Source organism: Plutella xylostella, chromosome 16, assembly GCF_932276165.1.
Source record: "Plutella xylostella chromosome 16, ilPluXylo3.1, whole genome shotgun sequence".
NCBI lineage: Eukaryota > Metazoa > Arthropoda > Insecta > Lepidoptera > Plutellidae > Plutella > Plutella xylostella.
The window spans coordinates 6931875-6953711 of NC_063996.1; the positions used below are offsets into that span (position 1 = coordinate 6931875).

General features: G+C 37.0%; 1 protein-coding gene across 6 annotated transcripts in view; it reads right to left on the reverse strand.

Annotated features, from left to right (window-relative positions):
* Positions 1–21837, reverse strand: part of LOC105383021 (homeobox protein cut) — a 103646-nt gene that overhangs the window by 43978 nt on the left and 37831 nt on the right. For 5 of the 6 annotated variants that reach the window (XM_038118743.2, XM_038118738.2, XM_038118737.2 and 2 more), the window contains one exon: positions 5983–6336. In XM_038118743.2, coding sequence (XP_037974671.2) covers positions 5983–6336 — 354 coding nt within the window. Of the gene's footprint in view, positions 1–5982; positions 6337–17247; positions 19109–21837 lie in introns of those variants that run through there. The other variant, XM_038118740.2, reaches the window with a different exon arrangement.

The window sequence follows — 21837 nt, forward strand, 5'->3', positions numbered from 1 at the left end:
CATTTAAATAAGGAGAGAAGAAAAAATTACACCATATCTATCAGACCGGATGATTAATAAACTAATTACATTGGAAACATTATGCGGTACCGAAATTCTCAATTACTCAGAATTCGGCGATGTAATGATTGAACAATACCGTCCTTAATGGCACCATACATGGATACAGATAGGGCTTTATTCAGAACCGCTGATAATATGTCACAAATCATCTTCAATGCGACACAAAGTTTATAATGAATTGACATATTCAGCACACGTGTTAGGCTGTGTCGAACTAACACGTTCCAGCATATGACAGACCTATTTATACCAACTTGAAATGGGCTTTAATACTTGAATATTGCAGTCCAATTTCCGATGATATCGTCTGTGTATTGGCTTGCCTTGGATCATTCGAATATGATCCCTATACGATTGATCAAACGTTCTTATTGCTTAAGCGGAAGGTGAAAACTATTAGTTCAGTTCTATATGGCACCGTGCGAAGTGGGATTCCAATAAGAGATGTAATATGCAAACTGTTGATTGTTATTTTGTACAACATTGATATACCGCCTGTGTTTCCATGTTTCAGTCTAACTTGTTTTATTTACGATGCTAAATTTAGACTGTACTTCTCCTGTATTCTTATTGGTAAAATCAAACGCGAATGAACGGTACACAATTTAGCGCTTTTAATATTGTTATCAATAATGAAGCCGGGGAAAACATGAATATTAACGATATAAATTAAAATTTAATCAAAAGACGTGAGCTTCAGTTCGCAAACTAATCATCAGAGGTAGATAGATGGGAGGGGGTGGCAGATATTGTAATTGCAAATTAATATTGATAGAGCTACTTGGAATTCGAATAATTACGGAAGTGTAAGTACCTATTAGAGCAGCTTTAACGGAGGGAGGAGTAAAAATAGCTTCAAGTAACCGAATGTCACTGTGTCATTTCCTCTTTCTTTCAACGAGAATATAATAGTACAGATGTTTTGAATTAATAATGACAAAAGAAATACATTAAAAAGAAGTTTACATCTAGCAGACGATTTAGATTTTAGAGTGTCACATCGTATGAGTCCCTTAGATGATCATTACATTAGCAGTTTTAAATGACGTGTCCCTCTTTCAGCATTTTTTCAAAGCTTGACTCAATAATTTGGTTCACTATGACTAAGGACCAAGGATGAGTAAAGTTTATATTGCTCGTATGATATCATTAAATACTTTAGTGGATACAACAATCTGTCAAAGATTTTATCAGTTTTTAAAACGTTATCAGCGCCGTAGCCTTCGGGTATCAAACTTAATGATAAAACATCCGCAGTTTGCTTATTGCAGCTAATTGACGTCACCTGATACAAACTTCGGTTAAAAATTACACAAAACAAAAGTACCAAAATAAGCAAGAAGCCTTTGAAGATAAATAATTTATCGCATCAATAAAACCTGCATAAGAAAGAAATGTTGATAAACATCGAACATTAAATATGTAACTGTTGACGATCGTAAAAGATGGAAGCCAGACAGACACACAGCTCATATCATGGATACATAAATAATCACTTCTTCGTAGGAAGTATAACTTTTATTAGTTTAGCGTAGTCGGCCGTACTTACGGGAGCGAAGAAAATTAAAAAGAATTCCTTGGATCGTTTGCAGCGCGGGCCATTCGTACGTTTGATCTGCTATCTTGACAGCTCTCGGCTTTCGACTGTTACAATTGCTCTGATTTTTCTTAGCGGATCGCCTACATTGATGTACGGCTCATCAGTTCGGCGGAAACCGCACTCATTTTCGATTTTATCTGTTTTTCGTGCTCTAATGTCAGGCGTCTCAGGTCTCGAATTAGGGGAATAGCTTCGACCGCTAATAGAATCAACAGGTGTACCGCAGGGTGGTCTACTCGGTCCGTTTTCTTTTTATTTACATTTCTCGAATTTACTGCACATACGTTGATGTCTCGCGCCGGTGCAGGTTTGATTCATGCTCTTACTGTCACTTTTTAATCCTGATTTACAATAAAAGCAGTTTCAAGAGCGATTGATGTGAGTTATGATTAATCCCAGCTCTTTGATGTTCTCGGCTATGAATCTATCAAGTCGCTTCTTAATATCGACGGTTGCGATACATAAATAAACCGGAGCAAATCACAGGCTAATCCACTTTGGTTTTAGTTAATTATGTGACTGTTTTAACGAGCAGTTACAATACTCTCTCTCTCACTCTCTGGCGTTTCATTATATTATGAAAGTATAAAATATTATTATTATTTAAAAATTTGTATAGTAATAAAATAAATAAAGTTTTCCACAACTAACATAATATCACGCATAACATCCTCACTCAAGACAAATTGTTCTCACGACAAAAACTAAGTTTTTTTCCGTTCATGTTAAAATTAGACTAATCAACATCGAGTACAAAGCATGAGATCGCTTTCATCATCGACACGATAATATTTATGAGTTGATCTCCCTTCCGAGAAGCGGAGCCTCAACATTCAATACTTGGAAATAAATACATAAGTTTGACATTTGCTTTCATGTGTCGGCAGTTGCGTGTCTCGGCTGTAATTACGTCCATCTCTAGCCAGCAATTTCGACAATCCATCCTTATTGCCTTGTACTTAGAGGTTGTTTCTCTCCTTTTTTCCGACGATGTTAGTAGATTTTTTTGTTATTAAATTATCGGCTGTGCGTGCGGATTCTGTCAAGATGATAGGTTGTGTTTGATGGGGATTCTGATTGCTTCTCTTGTCAACATTTACAAACTTCAAGCTTTCTATTTGATTGACTGCACTTAAATAATATAAAAAACGGTGATTTCGGTGTAGTGAAATCGAGTTACAAATGTCGATAGCTGGTCTGGCTGGAATGATGCAGGCGTCAGAGTATCATTACTCGTTAGTTCAAAGACAATTCTCTGTCGAAGCGACATTTGGTTTACGACGTCCGAGAGTTAATAAGAGAAATGTGTTGGTGCCCGAAAATAACGAAATTTAAATAAATCGAACGGCAGACAGACGTCATAAACTAATTTCGAAAGTTTTCGTTTTGGTATTACAAAAATAGCACCATCACTCTTTCATGTTCCATACATGAGTGACATTAAAGGAGCATAATGATGAGTATATCGCCTCTCGCTCGGTGCAGCGCCATCTCTGTTCTATAGATGAAACAGTTTAACTGCCGTACAAGGCAAGGTGTTTATGATTTATGCCCAGCTATTATCGCTTTGAAAATTAATTTAAATAGTTACAGCCGTTTCAATACTGTAATGTTTTGATTGTTAATAGAATTAAAATAATAAAAAAGTTGATATGTAAGGTATCCTAGTTTACCTACAAACAAACATCTTGTATACAAGTTCCTTTGAATTTGTACCTACTTAGGTAAGTACTTAGAATTTTGATTCAAATGTATCTACATTATTATCTAAAATCGTAATAGGAAATCAAACACGTAGGAACGATCAAAAGTAGTAATTGATCAAGTGCCATTAAAAAGAAATAACATTCCAGTGAACTCTTTCCCTCACTCTAACTTAATTAAAATCGGGTAAAGATAAAAAGTTAAAAAGTTGTCCCCTCAATGAGGGCTCAAATAAGGCTCCTCAGTCATGGAGCCGAAAGAAAATTATGTTATACTCAAATATTTCAAATTAACAGAACTTTCCGAACATTGGACGCTTTGTGATGGTTTTTCACAATTGACCTCTTTCTTTTAACTTTTGTGTAAACTCCAAACATTCTTCGGGACAATAATTGAACTTTTTCATATTTTTATACGGCTTTATCAACTCTTTTACTAACTTAATAGATTTTTATTGAAAATTTTTCATAATTGGAAACGTGAGCTAATGGATTTTTCCAATCAAAGAAAAAAAACTTTCAACTCGTGTAGCTCCAGTTACGGGGTAGTGCAACTATAAGCCCTCAAAAGCTTCCAAAAATAAACTAAGTACATACCTACCCTTCCGTCCGTTTTCAAGTGAGATACTCGAATCAAACAAATTGCTAGCGGAGGCCAGTCAAAAAACCGAAAGACAAAACAAGCATCTAGTATCAAGCTTGGTTCTTTCAACATGCCCATTCATTCGCATACTTCCAGTCATTAGTCTACTGAAAAGCCTAATTTATAAGATACTAGAAAACACGAAAAAAATTACGAGGCTCCAGTACCTACACATTCTTTATTTGTAAAACTGCAACGAACGTTTATACAAAAACTCCACCCATAAAAGCAGACAGAAATTTTATGCGAAATGCAGAATCGAAAGAATCATTCGCTCGAACACGAAGTTGGAACTTCTTTCGAAAGTTCGGGAAATAAAAGCTGTTATTTTGCTCGGTAACGAACGCTTTTGTGCAAAACTGTATTACGATATTTCAGCGCACCGTATCTCAAAGAGTCTTCAGCTATTCCTTTACAAAGCCTTAACTCGTCCTACACTATAGGAAGTGAGACGACGTTGTAATGCAAACAAAGTAGTGTTACAGTCACGAAACTCGAAAATTTTATGCACAAAGCACGTAAAGGCGCAAAACTAGTCATAAACAATCCGATAAAGGTTTACCGGGAAAATATTTGAATGAAAAACTTTGGTGTTTGTTGCTTACGCCAACTGGGGCTTTTGTTTATGTTTGATGCTAGCCGGTGCGCTGCACTCACACACTGCACCGATACAACTATGTCACTTGGGAATGTGAACAATGACAAGTTAGTCGTAACTACCTTCAGCTAGAGGTACCTATATATTATCTATATAAGTATTATCTATCTATTGGTGATGTAACCAAAGCTTTTAATGATCAGAAAAGGGTCAAATATTTGTTTCCAATAAGTGTTGGTGGCGGTCGAATGTGTCGGAGCGACACAACACTCTTTGGGTTCTTTTTCGTCGGCAAAGTGAAGAGTCGTGTACGATGCGGTTGAACTAATTGGCGTAACTCCGAATTGAGTTTCAATGTTTGGCATCCAATTGGTTAGCGAAACAGTGTCGAAAGTAAAGATTGCTTCGAATTTGAAACGAGTTTCGACGCTTTCGACGTATTCCTCGTGCGTTGTGTTTTGTTTGTCAGGGTAAATCATTTAGTGAGGAGCGATCAATCAATCAATATTATCGATAAAGACAATTAGGGCGAGCGGCACGGGTCGGGAATTGAATCCAATGGACGCGGTGATCTGGCGTAAAAATCAATTTAACCACTACCATTGTAGAGTAATGGTAGTTACATTACTGCCCACACGAATATCCGTTCCACCGACGTACTTTGCTACTCAAACATAATAAAAATAACAAATACCTACGAGAGTTAAGATAAAATTGAAGAGTAATACAAACTGATTAGAATCAATCGAACTAAGTGATCCTCTTTGACTGCAATAAAATATGATATTTATTTAGTGCAAGGATTACCGTACGTTCGGTGCCGATCAATCATTTCATTAAACGTATCCTGTTTCCCTTCACTAGTGTTGGGAGCTTCCGATAAAAATATCGATAGAACATGTTAATGTTGTTGCAACAGATATATAGCTAACAATATTTATCTCTTATATTGTCATGTATATATTTCATATATTAGGTAATTATTATTCATTGTACAGTACCAATGTAGGTATTATTTATAGTACTTAGCTATTTATTTATATATTCATTATGTTCTAAGTAGCCACAGGCCTATGCAGATCAAAACAATTTTATTTGATTTAATTTGAGCACCAAAACTAAAGATCGATATCGACATAGTTGAGCAGGCGCGTCGCGTCACTGATCTAGCTAACTGTCAAATCCAATTCAGCAGAGCTCCCGCGCATGTAATTGATTTATTGATCGTCCGTTAGCTTCGATACGAGATGAGTCGGCCAGCGCCGGTCGCCAGTTAACTACAAGGCTATTGCATCCTTTAACTGTAATTTTCTACCCATTTAACCGGGTGACCTCCATGATATAACTCATAATACTGAGGGCTACCAACACTTACCTCTTTTTCTTTGGCCGCGAGCTCGCCCTCCAAATTCGAACTCTGATTATTTCCTACGAGTGGACTACTTCTATTCGAATTGCTATTACTTCTCGTCGTGGCAGCCATTTCCATTTTCTGGTTGTCTAGATTGTGATCGTCATCCACGCTTCTCGCGTTGTCGGGTGAGTCTGTTTCTCGTTTGATGTCGTGTTCGGGGCTGGTTCTGAGTTCACTGAATTTGTGTTCTAGTATTCTGGTATCGGAGGCCTCTAGGCGAGTGTTGCCGTTGGGCGTGGCTGCCTGCACCGTGGGCGTCGTGGTCGCCAGCTGCTCCTTCAACGTGCTCACCTCCTTCTCAGCCAGCGTGGCTCTCTGCAACAAAAAAGAAAAAATAAATTCCAAATTCAATTTTGTGTTCTTTACTGGGCGGATGCATTGATTTACCGGGCTACACCTACACAGTACAACAATATTTCATTAACAACCAGCGTTTGTTATTTAATCTAATTATCAACGATGCCCGTTCCCATAGTTTATTCATTATTCGTATTGTTCTATAGCCGGTGGTGTATAAATCCTTTGTGTGTGTACGCGTTACAAGTGATTTCCTGTACCATTCATTAACGGAGAGCTCATTCAGGACCTGCTAATCAGTCGATCTCTTACGGATGTGCGGATTGTTGGTTATTGGTTGGAAGCGACAGCTGAACATGTTTTTTTTTCTATTTTTACATATCCACTATAAATGTCATCGAAGCACGAAGCAGGTAGCAATGGCAAAAAGCTGACGTGAACATTTCACACAACGTCTGATCTTTTAATACTAGTGGAATCTGCTGAAAAGTGTAAAATAATAGTTCTTTATGCCTAGAGGATAGGAGCGTGAGTGTAAGTGCATAGGCGTGACGGCGGCGTCGATAGCATCGCTCGTCATTTGTCTGTGGGCCGCCGACCGAGCAGCACGTCTCAGAGATTACACACAGCGAAGTAGACGTTTGTTGCGAATCAACGCACGCTTACACGCACTTTTTATATGCAACACCGATGAAAACTGCGATTGTGCGGTTACAGCGAGAGATTAGCACTTTATTGCCTATGCATCCAATATTTCTTTGCACGACTTTAACGCGTAAGATTAAATCTTAATTTCTTTGATTGAGGCATACCGAGTGTACATAAATGGCTCAGCTCCTGTTATTAGTTTATTTTGTCTGCGTATCAGATCTTCATCAAAGCAAAGGGATACCTACTACTTAAACAGTTAAAACATACAAGGCTAAACAAACCTTAATATATATTTAAATAGTGTATCCTGACCCTATCTTTGAAGGAAGCAACAGAGTATAGTACTTCATATTGTAGTTAATGAACTAAACCTGAAATATAGGAGAGTCATAGTGGTCATTCATGTAATAGGCCAGACTGATCAATCACCGTCAATTGACTGGACGGGACAAATCAAGATTGCGCAATCAGTAGATGATGACAAATCTGGGTCCTCATTAGATTCCGCCCACAAGCTCCGAATTTCACAATGAGACAAATCCGGAACCGATTTGCTAAAACTAGAGCATCAGAAGATTCAATCTCGACGTTCAGAAACTTCAGATAGATAGGAGCACACAACGCTGATCTTGATGAAACGACAAAGTGACAATCTATCTCTGTACTCGCGAGGACACTGATTTGTTGCAAATGAATACAGAAGTAGCCGTGAAGCCCGTGAATGGAAACATCATAACCTCTCATTCAAGTGTGCGTCAAGAGTCTCCGCATAACAATTTTACAACTAGAAAGTTTAGTACACCGTTAATAGATGCATTTAAATTAAAATAATACAAAACCGCTCAAAAGCATTAAAACATTGAAGCCTGACTCTCATTATGGTCACACGAAAGTAACCCATTCAATTAAACAGCTGAAAAATCACCAAACCGTCTCACGTTAAATTGTGTGAACCGAAACATAAAAAAATTTGGGATCATTAAAAATAGCCGAAGTGTCTCACTCTAAATACTTGCTTGAATCTAAATTTCTTTATAATTACGATTATAATGGTGTTCCTCTATGTTGTGGCATAGATTATAATACCTTTATGGCCGTTGTGAAATGTGAGAATCCACCTTACAATGTCATACGTGAAAGTTAAGAACTTTTCATAGAACGGCTATCAGGAAAATGCTCAGATGCGTATCTGACATTGATTTATTAGATGAACGAGGTAAAGACGAAACGAGGAATATCAAAACACAAAATGTATGTGTAATTAATGTTGAAACCGTTGTTTAAGCAACGGTCATCGAAATTCACTGGAAACAATAAGACTAGTTATCTATAAAAGCCATCAGTGATTTGGAATTCACTTGTTTGCGCAAGAGATTTAGTTTTAATTTGCTGAACAACAATTAATGCTCTCACAGATAAAGGTAATTATGCTAACGGAACAATACAAAATGTTCGCCGATAGAATAAATTATTACATTCTGATGGTCTAACTAAGATAAGGATATTGCTGCTGATGTAAAAAGATTCCGTCAAGTATCAGGTGAACTAAGCAACACTTTTTGTACCTTATCAATGTACCTACTTATTTAAGTTTGTTAACATCTAAGCCAAACAAAATGATTGCTTTATACATATAGGTACATAAGTAGGTAAATATAGATCTTAAAAGTTCAAGAACCAGCAAAACCATTAAAACGTCAATTTCGATTCCAATAATCTGACAATACAAAGTTAAACAAATTTTAAGGCAGCCGGAGGATTTCGAAGGATTTATTAAATTAAAACAATTTATCGATATAATTCCGTTGAAAAGACAGAAATTAATATCGAAACTTCGGGACCGATTGAAGCCTTTGGTTTGTTTGTTTGCAAAGAGCCCCTTCAATTGTATTTCTTTAATCAAGTTCGATTTGTCGTTTCTTTGTTTACAAGTTTGCAAATAATCTTGTAAAGTTCACGATCGAAGCACGAATGTTATCGCTATACCTGTTAAAAATGCGTTCGTTTATGAATCATAACAATAATCATCATTATGTACCAAAATCTAAACCTTTATTTTCATTATTCATCAAATCATGACCAACAAATACTGGCCACACACGGATTTCGATCGAGCTTCGCAAAAATTCAAAATGTAAATAACTTGAACTTGGAACAAAAAAACGGGTGGTTTAACCCTCCTCGCCTCACCTACATAGCGGGCGTACCACAAGGCACCCGGAAAGGAAGACTGCCCGTCCTTTCTCATATTTATTTTATTTCAATTCCCAACGAATTTAATCCTTTTCCATTAATTAGTGACCGACCGGCGAATAATTCGGGGACCCCTCTACCCTCGTGTCTGCGTTAATTTTTCTTCACCACTGCCAAAGGGTTTTTCGATAAACACATCCATACTTATGCCTTCATTTGCGCTTATTTACATTTATGCGTCGTCTATTGTTTTGTTTAGATAGGGTTCTACTTGCTAAATATTTATAGGTATACTAGCACAACACACAAGATTTTAGTTATAAAACCATAAATGCTGCATTGAAATACAGCTTAAGCGTGGTTATGAAATCGAATGAAATTTCGTATTTTTCCATCTAAATCGTAATGTTTTGAACGATTCTAATTGGCGTAAAAAACATAAAAACAGTAACGGTGCTCCACGCAACAGGTAACACGGTTTTACCAAAAATATTAAGTATTCTAATAATAATAATGAATGTTAGCCTAAAAGTATATTTAATTAAGAACGTGATATGGGCAATTTATAATATGATACGTGAACATGAGATTTGATAATGGTGAAACTTAATTTTAATTAGTATTAGTGATATTATAAGAAAGTGCGTATATAGGTATCATACTCACAACTATAATCGCCGAAGAATGTATTCAGAACAGTGACACTATTGAATTATGGACACAAAATGGTTACAAAAAAATTTCTTTTAAGAAACTTGCTACTGTAGCATGTTTAAAATTAACCGACACAGCCGTAATAAATAATACTAAAACAAAAGCTCAAAATGCAGGTCGTTTTTTTGAAGAGTACAAATTAAAGGAATTAAATGGAAAATCGGTTTGTGGCTTACAGGATTTTGTCTCAGTCTACTGAGCACAAAACTCATTGGAACTACTAGACTTGTGCATTGCAAAATAATATGCTTATTAATGAATCTTTATAGTTATTCGTTTAGCTCCTACTGTGTTTTAAAATCTTTTGGGAAACTAGGCAAACTATACGAAAACTTTTACTTGGAATTGAAATAAATTATCATGTACTTAATGAAATTAAAACACATCACACCTTACCTACAAAATAACCAAATTAATCATCAAATCTTTTAGTTTTTTTTCCATACAATAATTTTCATCTGCCGCTTCTACACTCTTATGAGGTCTGTGAATTTTTCGCGAAGTTTATTTACCTATATTGATGACCCTGTCTGGGACTCCCCTCGTCTTGCCGGGGCGGATGACCATTGTCTGAATATTGATCTACAAATTTTATTCCCCCATATTCTATTGTATCTCTTTTATTTCATCTTGTTACTGTTTTTGAGTCGTAATGAATGTTGCGTGTTTGTGATATTGATAACGAAGAGGGGGTTAATTTGTCTAACTAGAAATTTCTGTTTTATCTCATGTAATGGAGTGAGTACTGAAACTTTATTTGGTTATACAGTTTAAAATCAAATAAAGTTATCAAACTCTATTGATGAAATACCTATAAAAATTTTACATAAATACATAATAACTTTACAACACACTGGTCAAACAAAATACACGAGCGAACCAATAACAAATATCTTTGGCAATATAATTCGCAAAGCATCAACCAACATGTGGTTCTATTTACGTATGTTCCTTTCAGCCGTGTTTGTACATCGCCAACTTTAGAAATAACAAGCAAATAAATGTCCCACAACTCTGAAACTTTCACGATAGAACCACCAACCAATAGTCGATTCCTAAATTCAAACTTGTGCCGTACCTGACGGCAAAGATTAAAGCCAGCCGCCGTGTTTGCAGAAGCGACGGTCGTCTGAGTGAGATGTTCGCGTCTTGATGTGTTGCCAAACGAATCTGCATCGATGTCGAAAGTAATTAGTGTAATGTCCTAAACGTTTTCGGAGCATTTTAATGATGATATTCGTGAATTTTCCGTTTTCTTTTTGTTTCAACTGTTTGCGAGTCACTTATTAAGATGCCTATATAGTTTCAAACAGAGGTCTAGTCTAATCTAATAGGGATCTAAATAGGCAATGAGTATAGTAAACTGAATTTGCATTCAATGCTTTCTCAGGCGGTAGATTTGTTATCAATTAGACAGACAAATGATTTGAACGTAAACGGTTTGCCTCTCAGAGTCATTGGAAGCTTGGGTACAATGGCGCGACTGCGGGTTCCCACTCTATGGCCCAACAATAAGTTGCGGGATGCAGGTGCTATCCAATCCAGCTTTTATTGACTCGCTTGAGCTGAACAGATTCTGTAGTTTCTATTAACCTGATATTACACAGATAGTAGTTATAGGTAGGTAGTAGGTACACTATAGTAATTGTTTTAGTCAACTTGTAACATATTTATGAATATAACAGTGAGATAGATAAACAGCCTCTCTTGAACCTTATAAGAAGGTATTAGCCTATATGACTTTTGCAATTTCAAATTGGTTTTGTGTTATTAGAAAGCTACACGGAACGGCAATGCAATTATTATTTACTACGAATACGGAGGAAACTTCAAAAGCTCGCCCCAGCCCGATACCAAGACATTAATTACCGCCTCAATTTTCCAATTCTAATTTGCGTCCGAAAACCCATTTCTAAATTGCAATCCAAACAATTGTTCTTAAACGCTGCGAGCACTAACGTTTCCAAACGTGTCTATCCACCGAAACACGAAAACTCAAATGTGGAACGGCGGATCACCAATCGGATTATCGCTCTGCACGTATAAAAGACGAAAATTTGCTCGCGACTCTTCTTACCCCTTTCCCCCCCAGGGGAGGGGGAGGGGGTGGGGGCTAATGGCAGCGGTACTCGGATTCATTAGTAAATTAGAAAGCGGATGAGTCCAAAGTTAGGAAAATTCAATCTGTAATAATGATTAGCTACGTTCTGATACCTGTCTATCGCCAATAGACACAAGTTTTTGAGTCGTATTTGAATTTGTCAATCCAAGTTTGAGTTGTATTCGCGGCGCGGACTGAATTATTTAGTTTTCGATTGGACTCTGTTTGGATCTCATTTGGAGGGTGCCTTTTCTACTTTTGTGTGGCTTCGATGGGTTTTCGCCTCGCTAGGTCTGTGTAACGGGAGCGGGTTGGCATCCTTCAACGGCTGATTCTTTATTATAAAAATATAATCTATTTTGTTTTAGCGAGATGAAATTTTCGAGTGTCGAAATGCGTTTCCCTGTTCGAAAATAAAACTCTTGGAAGGTAATTCGATGCCGGGAACAAATTAAAACTGACACTGAGGGATTAGGAGCTCCCACCTTGAGTATGTTTGTATCGGCCGAGGAAAAATAGAAAATCATTTTTTAATTTCGTAAACTGTAATCGGAAGCTTCCTTAGCGCCTAATTTGAGATGAAAAAGTTTGTTTACCTAACAACTTATTCAGCTTATTATTCGGAAATTCAAAATCGTTTCGGGCAAGTTTTCACGGTATTTAGTCAGCTTAAAGTCTCTTTATATTGCAGTTTAACTGGACGTTAGAGGTCTCGAGTGAAGTTAACGGGTTTCTTGAACAATAGATGCGAATCCGAGGCAGATAATAATCTAAATTAGACCGATTTAAATATTGTTTAAATGCGAGTTAAACCGTAATCATAGGTTACAATTAACCACTCGTAGTAAAGTAGGCGTCGGCCCAACCAGTGAATGGCAATTCGTTAAAACAAGATTATAATGCTTAGTGACTTTCTAGAGCAATATTATTTTTAAGGGCAATTAAAAATTATCAAATTCCGTTGACAGTTACCATTAGAGGTAGCATTTAAACCATTGTTTAAAATTAAGATTCCCGTCGAGATACCCGGAACAGATTCTAGATATAGCAACAATACGTCGCGCGGTTCACATGTTTGTTCTGCACAAACAAATGCGAGTGCGTATAATGTTTTGATTCGACACAGTGTAGCCAGTGTAGGGCACTTCCTTCAAAGCCACAATGCGTCAGGCTAGCCCGAGCGTGCAGAACAAAAGACGAATCTGAAAAAAAAACAAGCGACGATCGCCGACGTTTCGCGCCTGAAGGGGTTATTCTGGCGTCGTCTCATTGTCCCGGTGTGTTCCGTCGTATCTGATGTATGAGGCGTCGTCGGAATCCATTTCCAATTAGACGCAATTCGAGTGCTAAATGAGGTGCGAACCGATGGCTAAAGTTACCTTTTATCCCGCCTTTTGAACTGCTCAAGTGATGTGGCTAATTAAGGCGTGATTTGGACGTGAGTGATGTCAACGCTTCGGGCACAGATTCGTTCCAGCTAAATCAGTTTGCTGCCGATATTCGAATATTCAGCTAAGAATTGGAAATAGAACAACTGCATACATCATTAGAAAGCAATTAGCTCGATATGACACGACCGAAAACAACACAAGTCCCAAATTAGACATTGGAAGAACCACCACTCTTCCTAAAATTACATAAATCAGTTAGAAACAAGACACCTGTCTGCCTCCCCTAGCCGTATCAGGACCGATTGAACCGTCGAGTATGTAACAATATTAAAGTTAGTCGCACTCGGTAATCACGCCTCCTAATTCGTCGTTTCGGCTCAATAAAGCTCTATATTGGCGGGTTATTAGCCCAAAGCTTTTATCTTCGCGAGTGCTCAGAATAGAGCACCACGACCACAGAGTAGAAAACGCAGTTAAATTTCAATAAAGGTACACGCGGTATCGTAGGTGCTGAGTACCGCGCGCGACAGTCTACGGCTGCCAGTAAGAGGGCTGTTTCACAGTTCACTACCGATGCTTTTATCTCCAAGTGATGGGGGTGTCACGTCACTTTCGACGCGAAATTCCAATTTGGATGACGTCTAATAAAATACTGGTGGCGTGAATGAAGGCGGTTGTAGTAATGGAATCGATATATCGATTTAATCGAGTGAGGCGTCACGGGCCGCCGCGCGAGCAAATGTACTGCGTTTGAGTTGTGAGAGACGTATTGATCAGTATCAGCGGACGGTGGCGAGATCCGTTGCAGCAGCCGAGGAGATTGATCGAGGAGCGAGTGTGAATGAGTCGCTCATTGATCCGTCTGGAACGCGCACTCGATGACAGTTCAACTGTCGGCTGCCATTTTGGAACGGTGCCATCTTTGTTTCAAATTTTCCCGTTCGAAATCCGAATCGCGCTCGATAATTCGATGTTTAATTTTAGTGTTGGGCTGAAAGGGGCCGATCAAAGCCCACCTGGGGGTTGCGAAGAAATAATTAAAAGGCGTACGGAAAACTGGAAGAAACTTAATTCCGATGCTTATTTGTAGCTCATCGAGTTCTGCGAAGTTGGAGTACAAACTTGGCAACTTCAGCGTCTCCCATCTTGGATTCGAAGGAACTTTTCTTATTGGTATATTTATAAACGGCGACTGCCTAATTATTGGAAAGTGTCTGCGGGATCGGCCGGCGAGGGAGGATCTTCCATAATTTGGAGTTAAAAGTAAATAAGCCCCTAATGAATTGAAACTTTTAACATTTGTTGATATTACTAATGCTGAGTACTCTTAAGGATGTTGGAAGCATTTTCTTCAAAACTAAAGAGAGATTTTACAGCAAATGCTCATCTACGGTTACATGTATGTAGGTAATATATTGTATCGCAGAAATCAATACCTAAGTTAAAAGCGAACATCGTAATCAAATAATAATTTTGTTTACTTAAAAGGGAAAAGGACAACGCTTACTTATCTAATTAATAGGGATCGATTGGGTTAAGCTAAACTTGGTCGGGTTCCCGCTTATACAATTAATTGTGAAGTTTAACGTATTAAGTGGATTTCGTTCGAAGTCGTATGACAGCGCGCTTCTAAGAGTTAGCAACTACCTGGCGAATAAATTTCTGATTACAAACTGAATACAACAACTTGTTTCTCAATTTAAAAAAGTTTTCTTAGTAGCTATGACTGGCCACTTGTAGCACAGAAACGAGCAATACGGAACGACGTTGTACATTTTCAAAATTGGAACGACGAAAACAAAAGACGAAATCGTTAACCCTTAATCAGTCAGGTCGAAAGCTAAGCACACATCTACATCTCCTGACTTCAGTTTAAATCAATTAAGTCCTGTTTTAAAATCGTCCTCTCCCAGCACGAGAGGGTTAGAAAAATTTCTAATGAACACATCGCAGGGAACCCCTCTAAATCAATTAATTAGGTACTTTGATTTAGTACCTTCTGTACCTATTGTTAGGATGAATTTTAGGTTGCTTTTAAGGAATGAGTTACTGACTTACGGTCGTTAGGTTCTTATTTAGCTTTGCATTGTCAAGTATGTTTTTAATTTAAATTAGATACATACTTACCTATGTCATGGTTATCTAAAAGTCACGAGCATAAAAAATACGTTTTTCAATCAGATCATTAATAATGTAAAATATCAGTAAATTCTAAATAAAACGTGTAAGTAGATACATAATAAAAAATGTTACTTACTCGAAAAAAATATGCTCAAACAAAATTCCAACTTAAGCTAAAAGCTCTTATGAATTCACTTACATTTCTCTTAAAGTTAATTAATAACTCATCTACGTAACCCTTTGAAACGTGTCGATTTTTTCCTATCTTGACTGAATGTTATCGCTTCAGACGTCGTCAACGTTTTTTACGCTGCCAGGTTCAAAGGCGTCCGTAGAACCGGCCATACATAAAAACCCCTTTAACTTATGATGAATTAGCGATCTCCTACGTTTTATGCCTCCCGTTATCTCCCCTTCGCCTCCCCCCCGCCCCTTCAGGCGTTGGAGCTAAAACTGACCGGTGAGGTGGCTTCGTTTAAATATTATATTTTAAAAATATATATTTGTAAAGCGACTTATATGTAATTTTTTGAATAGCATGGTCAATATTGCACTAGAATCTTTACGCAAAGTCATCGCGTCAAACCACCCTCCCCCTCCCCCCTAAAAGGAGAGATGTTTTAAAAGCATCTCCTTCATGTATTAGCTAATCCTTTTCCCGAAAAACTTGTCCCCTTTCAGACACGGGTTATCCTGATAAGGGCGATGTTTTGATATCCCCATCATTCACATGCGGGGGTGTCCTATAGAAAAACAGTGACGTAAAAAGCGGGCTGTAAATTAGTGGGAGGGGGGGGGGGGGGGTAGGGAAAATTTGGAAAAGGTTGGCAACCGCTGTCGAAGTGACCGCTGAGAAGGGTCGGTATTATGCGGATAACGTCGTTATGTGTTGATCAATTTTAATGCATGCGTGTTGTGTGTCGCCATTCGCCATGTTGGACTATCCGAGAAAAAAAAGCAACACATATAGTTTTTTTTTCAACCCTGTAATTGGCACACCTCGGGAATCCGCAGCGAATTAAAGCAAACATTTGCCAATTACCCCCGACGTGGGCTCAGGCATTGCCGCACAGACAGACCGCACCTAACGAAGAAAAGCTGCCGAACTGTGGCCTCCTTTGTCTATGCCCGCATGAGGTCGTCCCGAATAAAAGAAAAACACTGCCATCTTTCGTATGTTGGTAATTTGCGTGTCTCTTCTAATTACTGGCTGCGAATGTGTGAATAAGCAGACCTTGTTTGGATACGGCAATTCTGTTTTTAAATAATTAATACTAATATAATTTAAGGTAACTAATTAGGCATGTATTTATGACGTAATGATTTCTAATTTAAACACTGGCCAAGTCCACTAAACAATATACAAAAATCAAACAATAATTAACCAATAAAAAATAAAGAATTGGCCTTTTATTTTCTTATGGAGCATTTTTCTTAATTCATAATCGATCACGAACTTACGAAGGTATAATTATATTATGTATTAGGAAATTTCCAAAACTACCATATCCATATTTCTTGAGCCCTTACTTGTGTATCACCCGCTCTTTTCCATTATAGATTCCCTTTTCATTAGGCGACGCCGCGACGAGTTCAGCAGAAGTTTTAAATAGGTTTAGCGAGACTCACTTCCATGGGCTTGAGTTCACCAATCAAATGATATGGGTATATGCCGGTTTTCTATCGAGTTTTATATAAGTTTTTGTTCGTAGTAAAAGGATAAAAAAAAATAAGAAAACCGATATTTTTTGTACTCACATCTTGATAGTAACTCCTGACTTTCATAATTGCGAACGCAAAGTCCTGCCAACTTGTCACAACAACGTCCATTTGTAAACAAACACTCCGCTTCTAAAGTTCATAGTTAAGTACCAAAGAGTTCTTAACAACTACGACCTTATTTAAAAAAAAACTACAGAATTCAAAATATTATTTCAAAAAAAGAACTTGTTGGAAATGCGGATCCTTATTCCGAACGCAAAGCTCACGACGCGTTCGAATTTCGAAAATTTGAAAAGCGTTTACGCGCGCTTTCGTGACGTGGCTCCGAGAGGCGCGCGCAACACTAACTGACTCAGATAAGCCGAAACCATCTCACGCGTCGGCTCTTATCTCATCATTACCATACGCAGCCCAAAAGGTTCCCATACCATCGATTCCTTACAAATCGAACCGAGAAACCTATTTGCATCTGAAGAAATCGTATGCAAAACGCACATCTGACCCTATTGTAAGACAGTTTTAATATCCGAAAAATTTCAACCTATCAATATTGTAAAACAGGTTTAAATATATGTGCCGCTTTGTTGTAGACACAAAAAGGTCGGAGATAGGATTAGGGGTTAAAAGATCTTAACCCTCATGTCTCCGTGTGTCAATGTTGCAACATTTGATCTTATTTGATATTCCATTGCATTGTGCGCTTCGATTTACGGAATCGGAAATGAATTTTTTGAGTGCTATGAATGTGATGTGCCTTCCATAAATGTCATGTGTGTGCATTAATACTGCAGTTTGATATTGTGAAGCTGTATTTCTTAATATTTAAATTCTGTCATACTTCTTTGTAGTTTTCATAATTTCAAACGCGAATATTATACTTAGCAGGAGAAACGACGTGGTAGCAGTAAATTAGTATGTAACGAAAGAAAACAAAATCGAAAATTTCGTTATATAATTAAACAACGTTCCCTTTCCATCGATAAATCTACGACATATTTCTTGTACCAAACCTGAATATCTAATTACCAGAAAATAACGGTCGTACGACGGACGAATTCATAATATTCGATCAATCAACCCCTTTCCATGAGAATCCGGCTGCCCTCAAGAAAAATAAGGAAACGAAAATGAATCTAATTAATATTTGCATATTAAACAGGACCGGCTGGAAATGTTAATAATCATTACTTTTAAAAAGTAAGTACACCGGAATACACCCCTATCGGACCATAGATTAACATATGCAGATCGATGTCAGAAGCATAAATCATAGAACAATTGGGGGGATCACAGAATAGATATTTTAATTTGATTCAACGTATGTGCGATCGGCTTGCCGAGAACTGGTTTCCTTTTTTTTCTTTAATTTATTGACCTATATTTTGGTGATTTCGCGTTCACGTTATGGGGTTAAGATGGGGCTGTTGCATCGATGGGCTAATAAATAAAAGGGAATAAATAATATAATTTAAGATGGTTTTTAATTATTTGCATTTCGGTTGTTCGATTTTATCGCGTCACGGATCCGGTTTTTTCGTGAGAAAGAAGTTTGTATGTCGTGTTCGAAAATCAAATTATTTTTTCTTAAATTTCGTTGTGAACTGCTTGCGTTTTATTATTTCAAAATTAGAATTGAAAACAATAATGTGTAAATGAAAGCTTCCTCATTTGAAACGTGTTAAAAGGTGTTAATAAGCGAGTGTCACTGGCTACTAATTTGTTTTTAATTGACTATTTTCATAACGGATATTGTTAACTATGTATTTCCGTTGGTCTCGGTAACCAGTATGCTTAAAAAATCTAGAATGTAAGTTATCTTTAGTAAATCGTTTGCTTTTAAGACCTATGACTACCTATTTTCACCAAAAATTATAGTAAAAACTGTTTAAAAAAATTAAGTACATGAGACATAATGAATTGCTGCCCATTATGATATTAAGGTCATAAATTTCATGATAATAACAATAAAACAGAATAATAATCCCACGAATGAATTCATTGAATAAAAAATCGTTAACTCGAAAACTCCGTTAAGTTTTAGGCAATAATTGTACTTCATCGTAGAGATCCGTGGTACAACTAGCAATACTTAATAATAAATGTGTACTTAATCTAATATTTTATATTACGATATTTAAAAAAAACATGAAATTGAAATGGCATTTTGTTTAAAAGACTGTTTCAAAAATATTTATTTATAGATTTCTACGCATCACGTAAAATTATAAATTAGGGATGAATGGATGCAATAAACGATTGAGTATTTATAAAGTTAATTTATAAAAAAAAACCTAATATTTATAGGTATCTTTCAGCTATTATTTTTGGAAATTAGTGGTAAATTATTTGGCTCTACAATGAAATTGCGAATGCTACTTTACGAAGTGCTCTCTAATTATATTTTGAATTTCAAATCTAGAATTTCGAATATGGCGGCGGTTTCCAATTTTTTTTCATAAATCGGACAATGCCCCCGCCGCTCAACAGTCACGGTACACTAATCGCCATGTTTTTTAATTAATATTAATAAATTATGAACATAACGCTTTTATAAAGTTTATTATCAAGATTTGAGATCTAGCGGTCGGTACGCACCACTGCAGCCCCGTTGCTGAAATTTTGGGAGTTTTATTAACCGTATCCATATTTAAACACATATAAATGTATTATATTTGCAACGCTTGGGTTGCTGTTTAGTTCAAAATTAGAGAATGTTTATAGTCAGCGTTTGATATTGCTTTTTATTTTCCCGATCAAAACGGCTGGCTGAAAAGATTTGAATCCAAAGCATCGTGAAAAAAAAGTTAGGAAGAAAGCAAAATACCGCGAAACTGATCAAACCACCCCCGTAACGACTCAATCTACGCACATTTAAATTGCCCTTTTCCGAACGAAACCTCATTACTTCCCGAAATATAACCTCCACGGAGGCCATAAATAACCTAACGGCGCGCATATTTCAAAACAAGAAAAAAAATACACATAAAATTTCTTTACCCCACGTGTCTAACTCTTGAAGGCGTTTCCATTGTCGCGTATTAGTGGTTTGATTGATTCGGCTAGAACTATTGTTCTACCGTTTTTTCTTTAGTCTTACATTATTTCAATATTTTTTATTAGCTAATTACTTATACGGTTGTGGTAGGAGGTCTACCTATATAAGCCAGAAATTATTTCATAATCTTTCCGATTACCTATGTAGATAGTTACTATCACGTTTGTTTGCTTGTTTTCTGAATTTAGGTACGTACGCTTTTAGATTTACTATAAAAATTATAGACACCGATCTAATAACAAAATAAACCAGAGCGTATGCCACTGCCACTGTTCAAATCAAACCCCGTATCGTATCGTATCGTCCTATGGACCCGCGCACAAAGCGGGTACCGCATAGATTTTTGCATTATTTTAGTATGCAAATGCACGGGGCGATAGCGAAGCGAGTCACTCTTATAAGAGCCATTTAAATTATTTTTTATGGCGCTCAGGAGTATTGGGAGGAACGAGCGGGAACGCATCGGCCGTGATGAGCTATTGTTCGTAAATATAAATAAAGATTAAATTTTAAATTCGAATTTGGAATACGCGTGTCCCAATGTCGCAAAAAGTTTATTTTTATTTTTTTGTCTTTTGTGGTGAAGTGGGTATCTGTTTAGTAGTTTAGTGTCCAAATAGGTTTGAAGTTCCAGTAATTCTAGTTTATGAACCTCCAAGGAGGATTGCACACGGTTAGATAATGATGATTATCACTTAAAATACTTAAGTCGTGTTGATTGTAACGAGAGTAGAACTACTCCACTCACCTCCTCCCCCTATAAATCCATAAGCATTTACGAATTGTACAGCTAAAGGAAAAATCTGATTAGCTCCGATGATATATGGCTGAAAATTCCACGCCTTAGTGCCTCTAATTTGAATATTAGACGCGTTATTGAAAAGAAAACTTTCGGAACGGCTCTCCGTGCGCTTTTAATGGTTATTGCCTTTTTCCTTGCTATCTTATTTCTAAAAGCTTACGATAAAATATTCACCGCGATTCGGATGTTTTATTAAAATTAAAATCCATATTTTGAACGCAGCCTAACATTTTCGGAACGCAACAATAGATAGATTCGGCCTTATCATTTATATTTGGAGCGCGTTCTTAATTCAAAGTATCGAACGGAAACGGAAGCTGTACTGATTCGAATTTCAACTAAATATCGCAACGTTTCTATTGATAAAATTTTGTGGAACACACATCATTGTATTGGACGGAACTTGAAGATAATGAGTTAGAAATAATAATAGACCATTCATATTCAATAATAGTTGACTGTATCGTTACAGAGGTTACAATTTATTCTTTTGAAAAACTACTTACTTACTAGTATGTTTGGAAAACTTCCTAGAATAATAAGATTAATATCTTTTCAGATAGACAAGAATGTAAGTAGGTATAAAAAATGCACAATTATTTAACCCAATTATAAAACTGGCTTCAAATTCTTACTCCATATTGTAATAGATAAAAACCCCTGTCCACTTCCGGAGCAGGACCTAGTCTGGCCCACAGTTGTAGTGACACAATCTAAACACAATCGAGAGTGTCGATTCATCTGCATTCATAATCGATCGATTCACCAG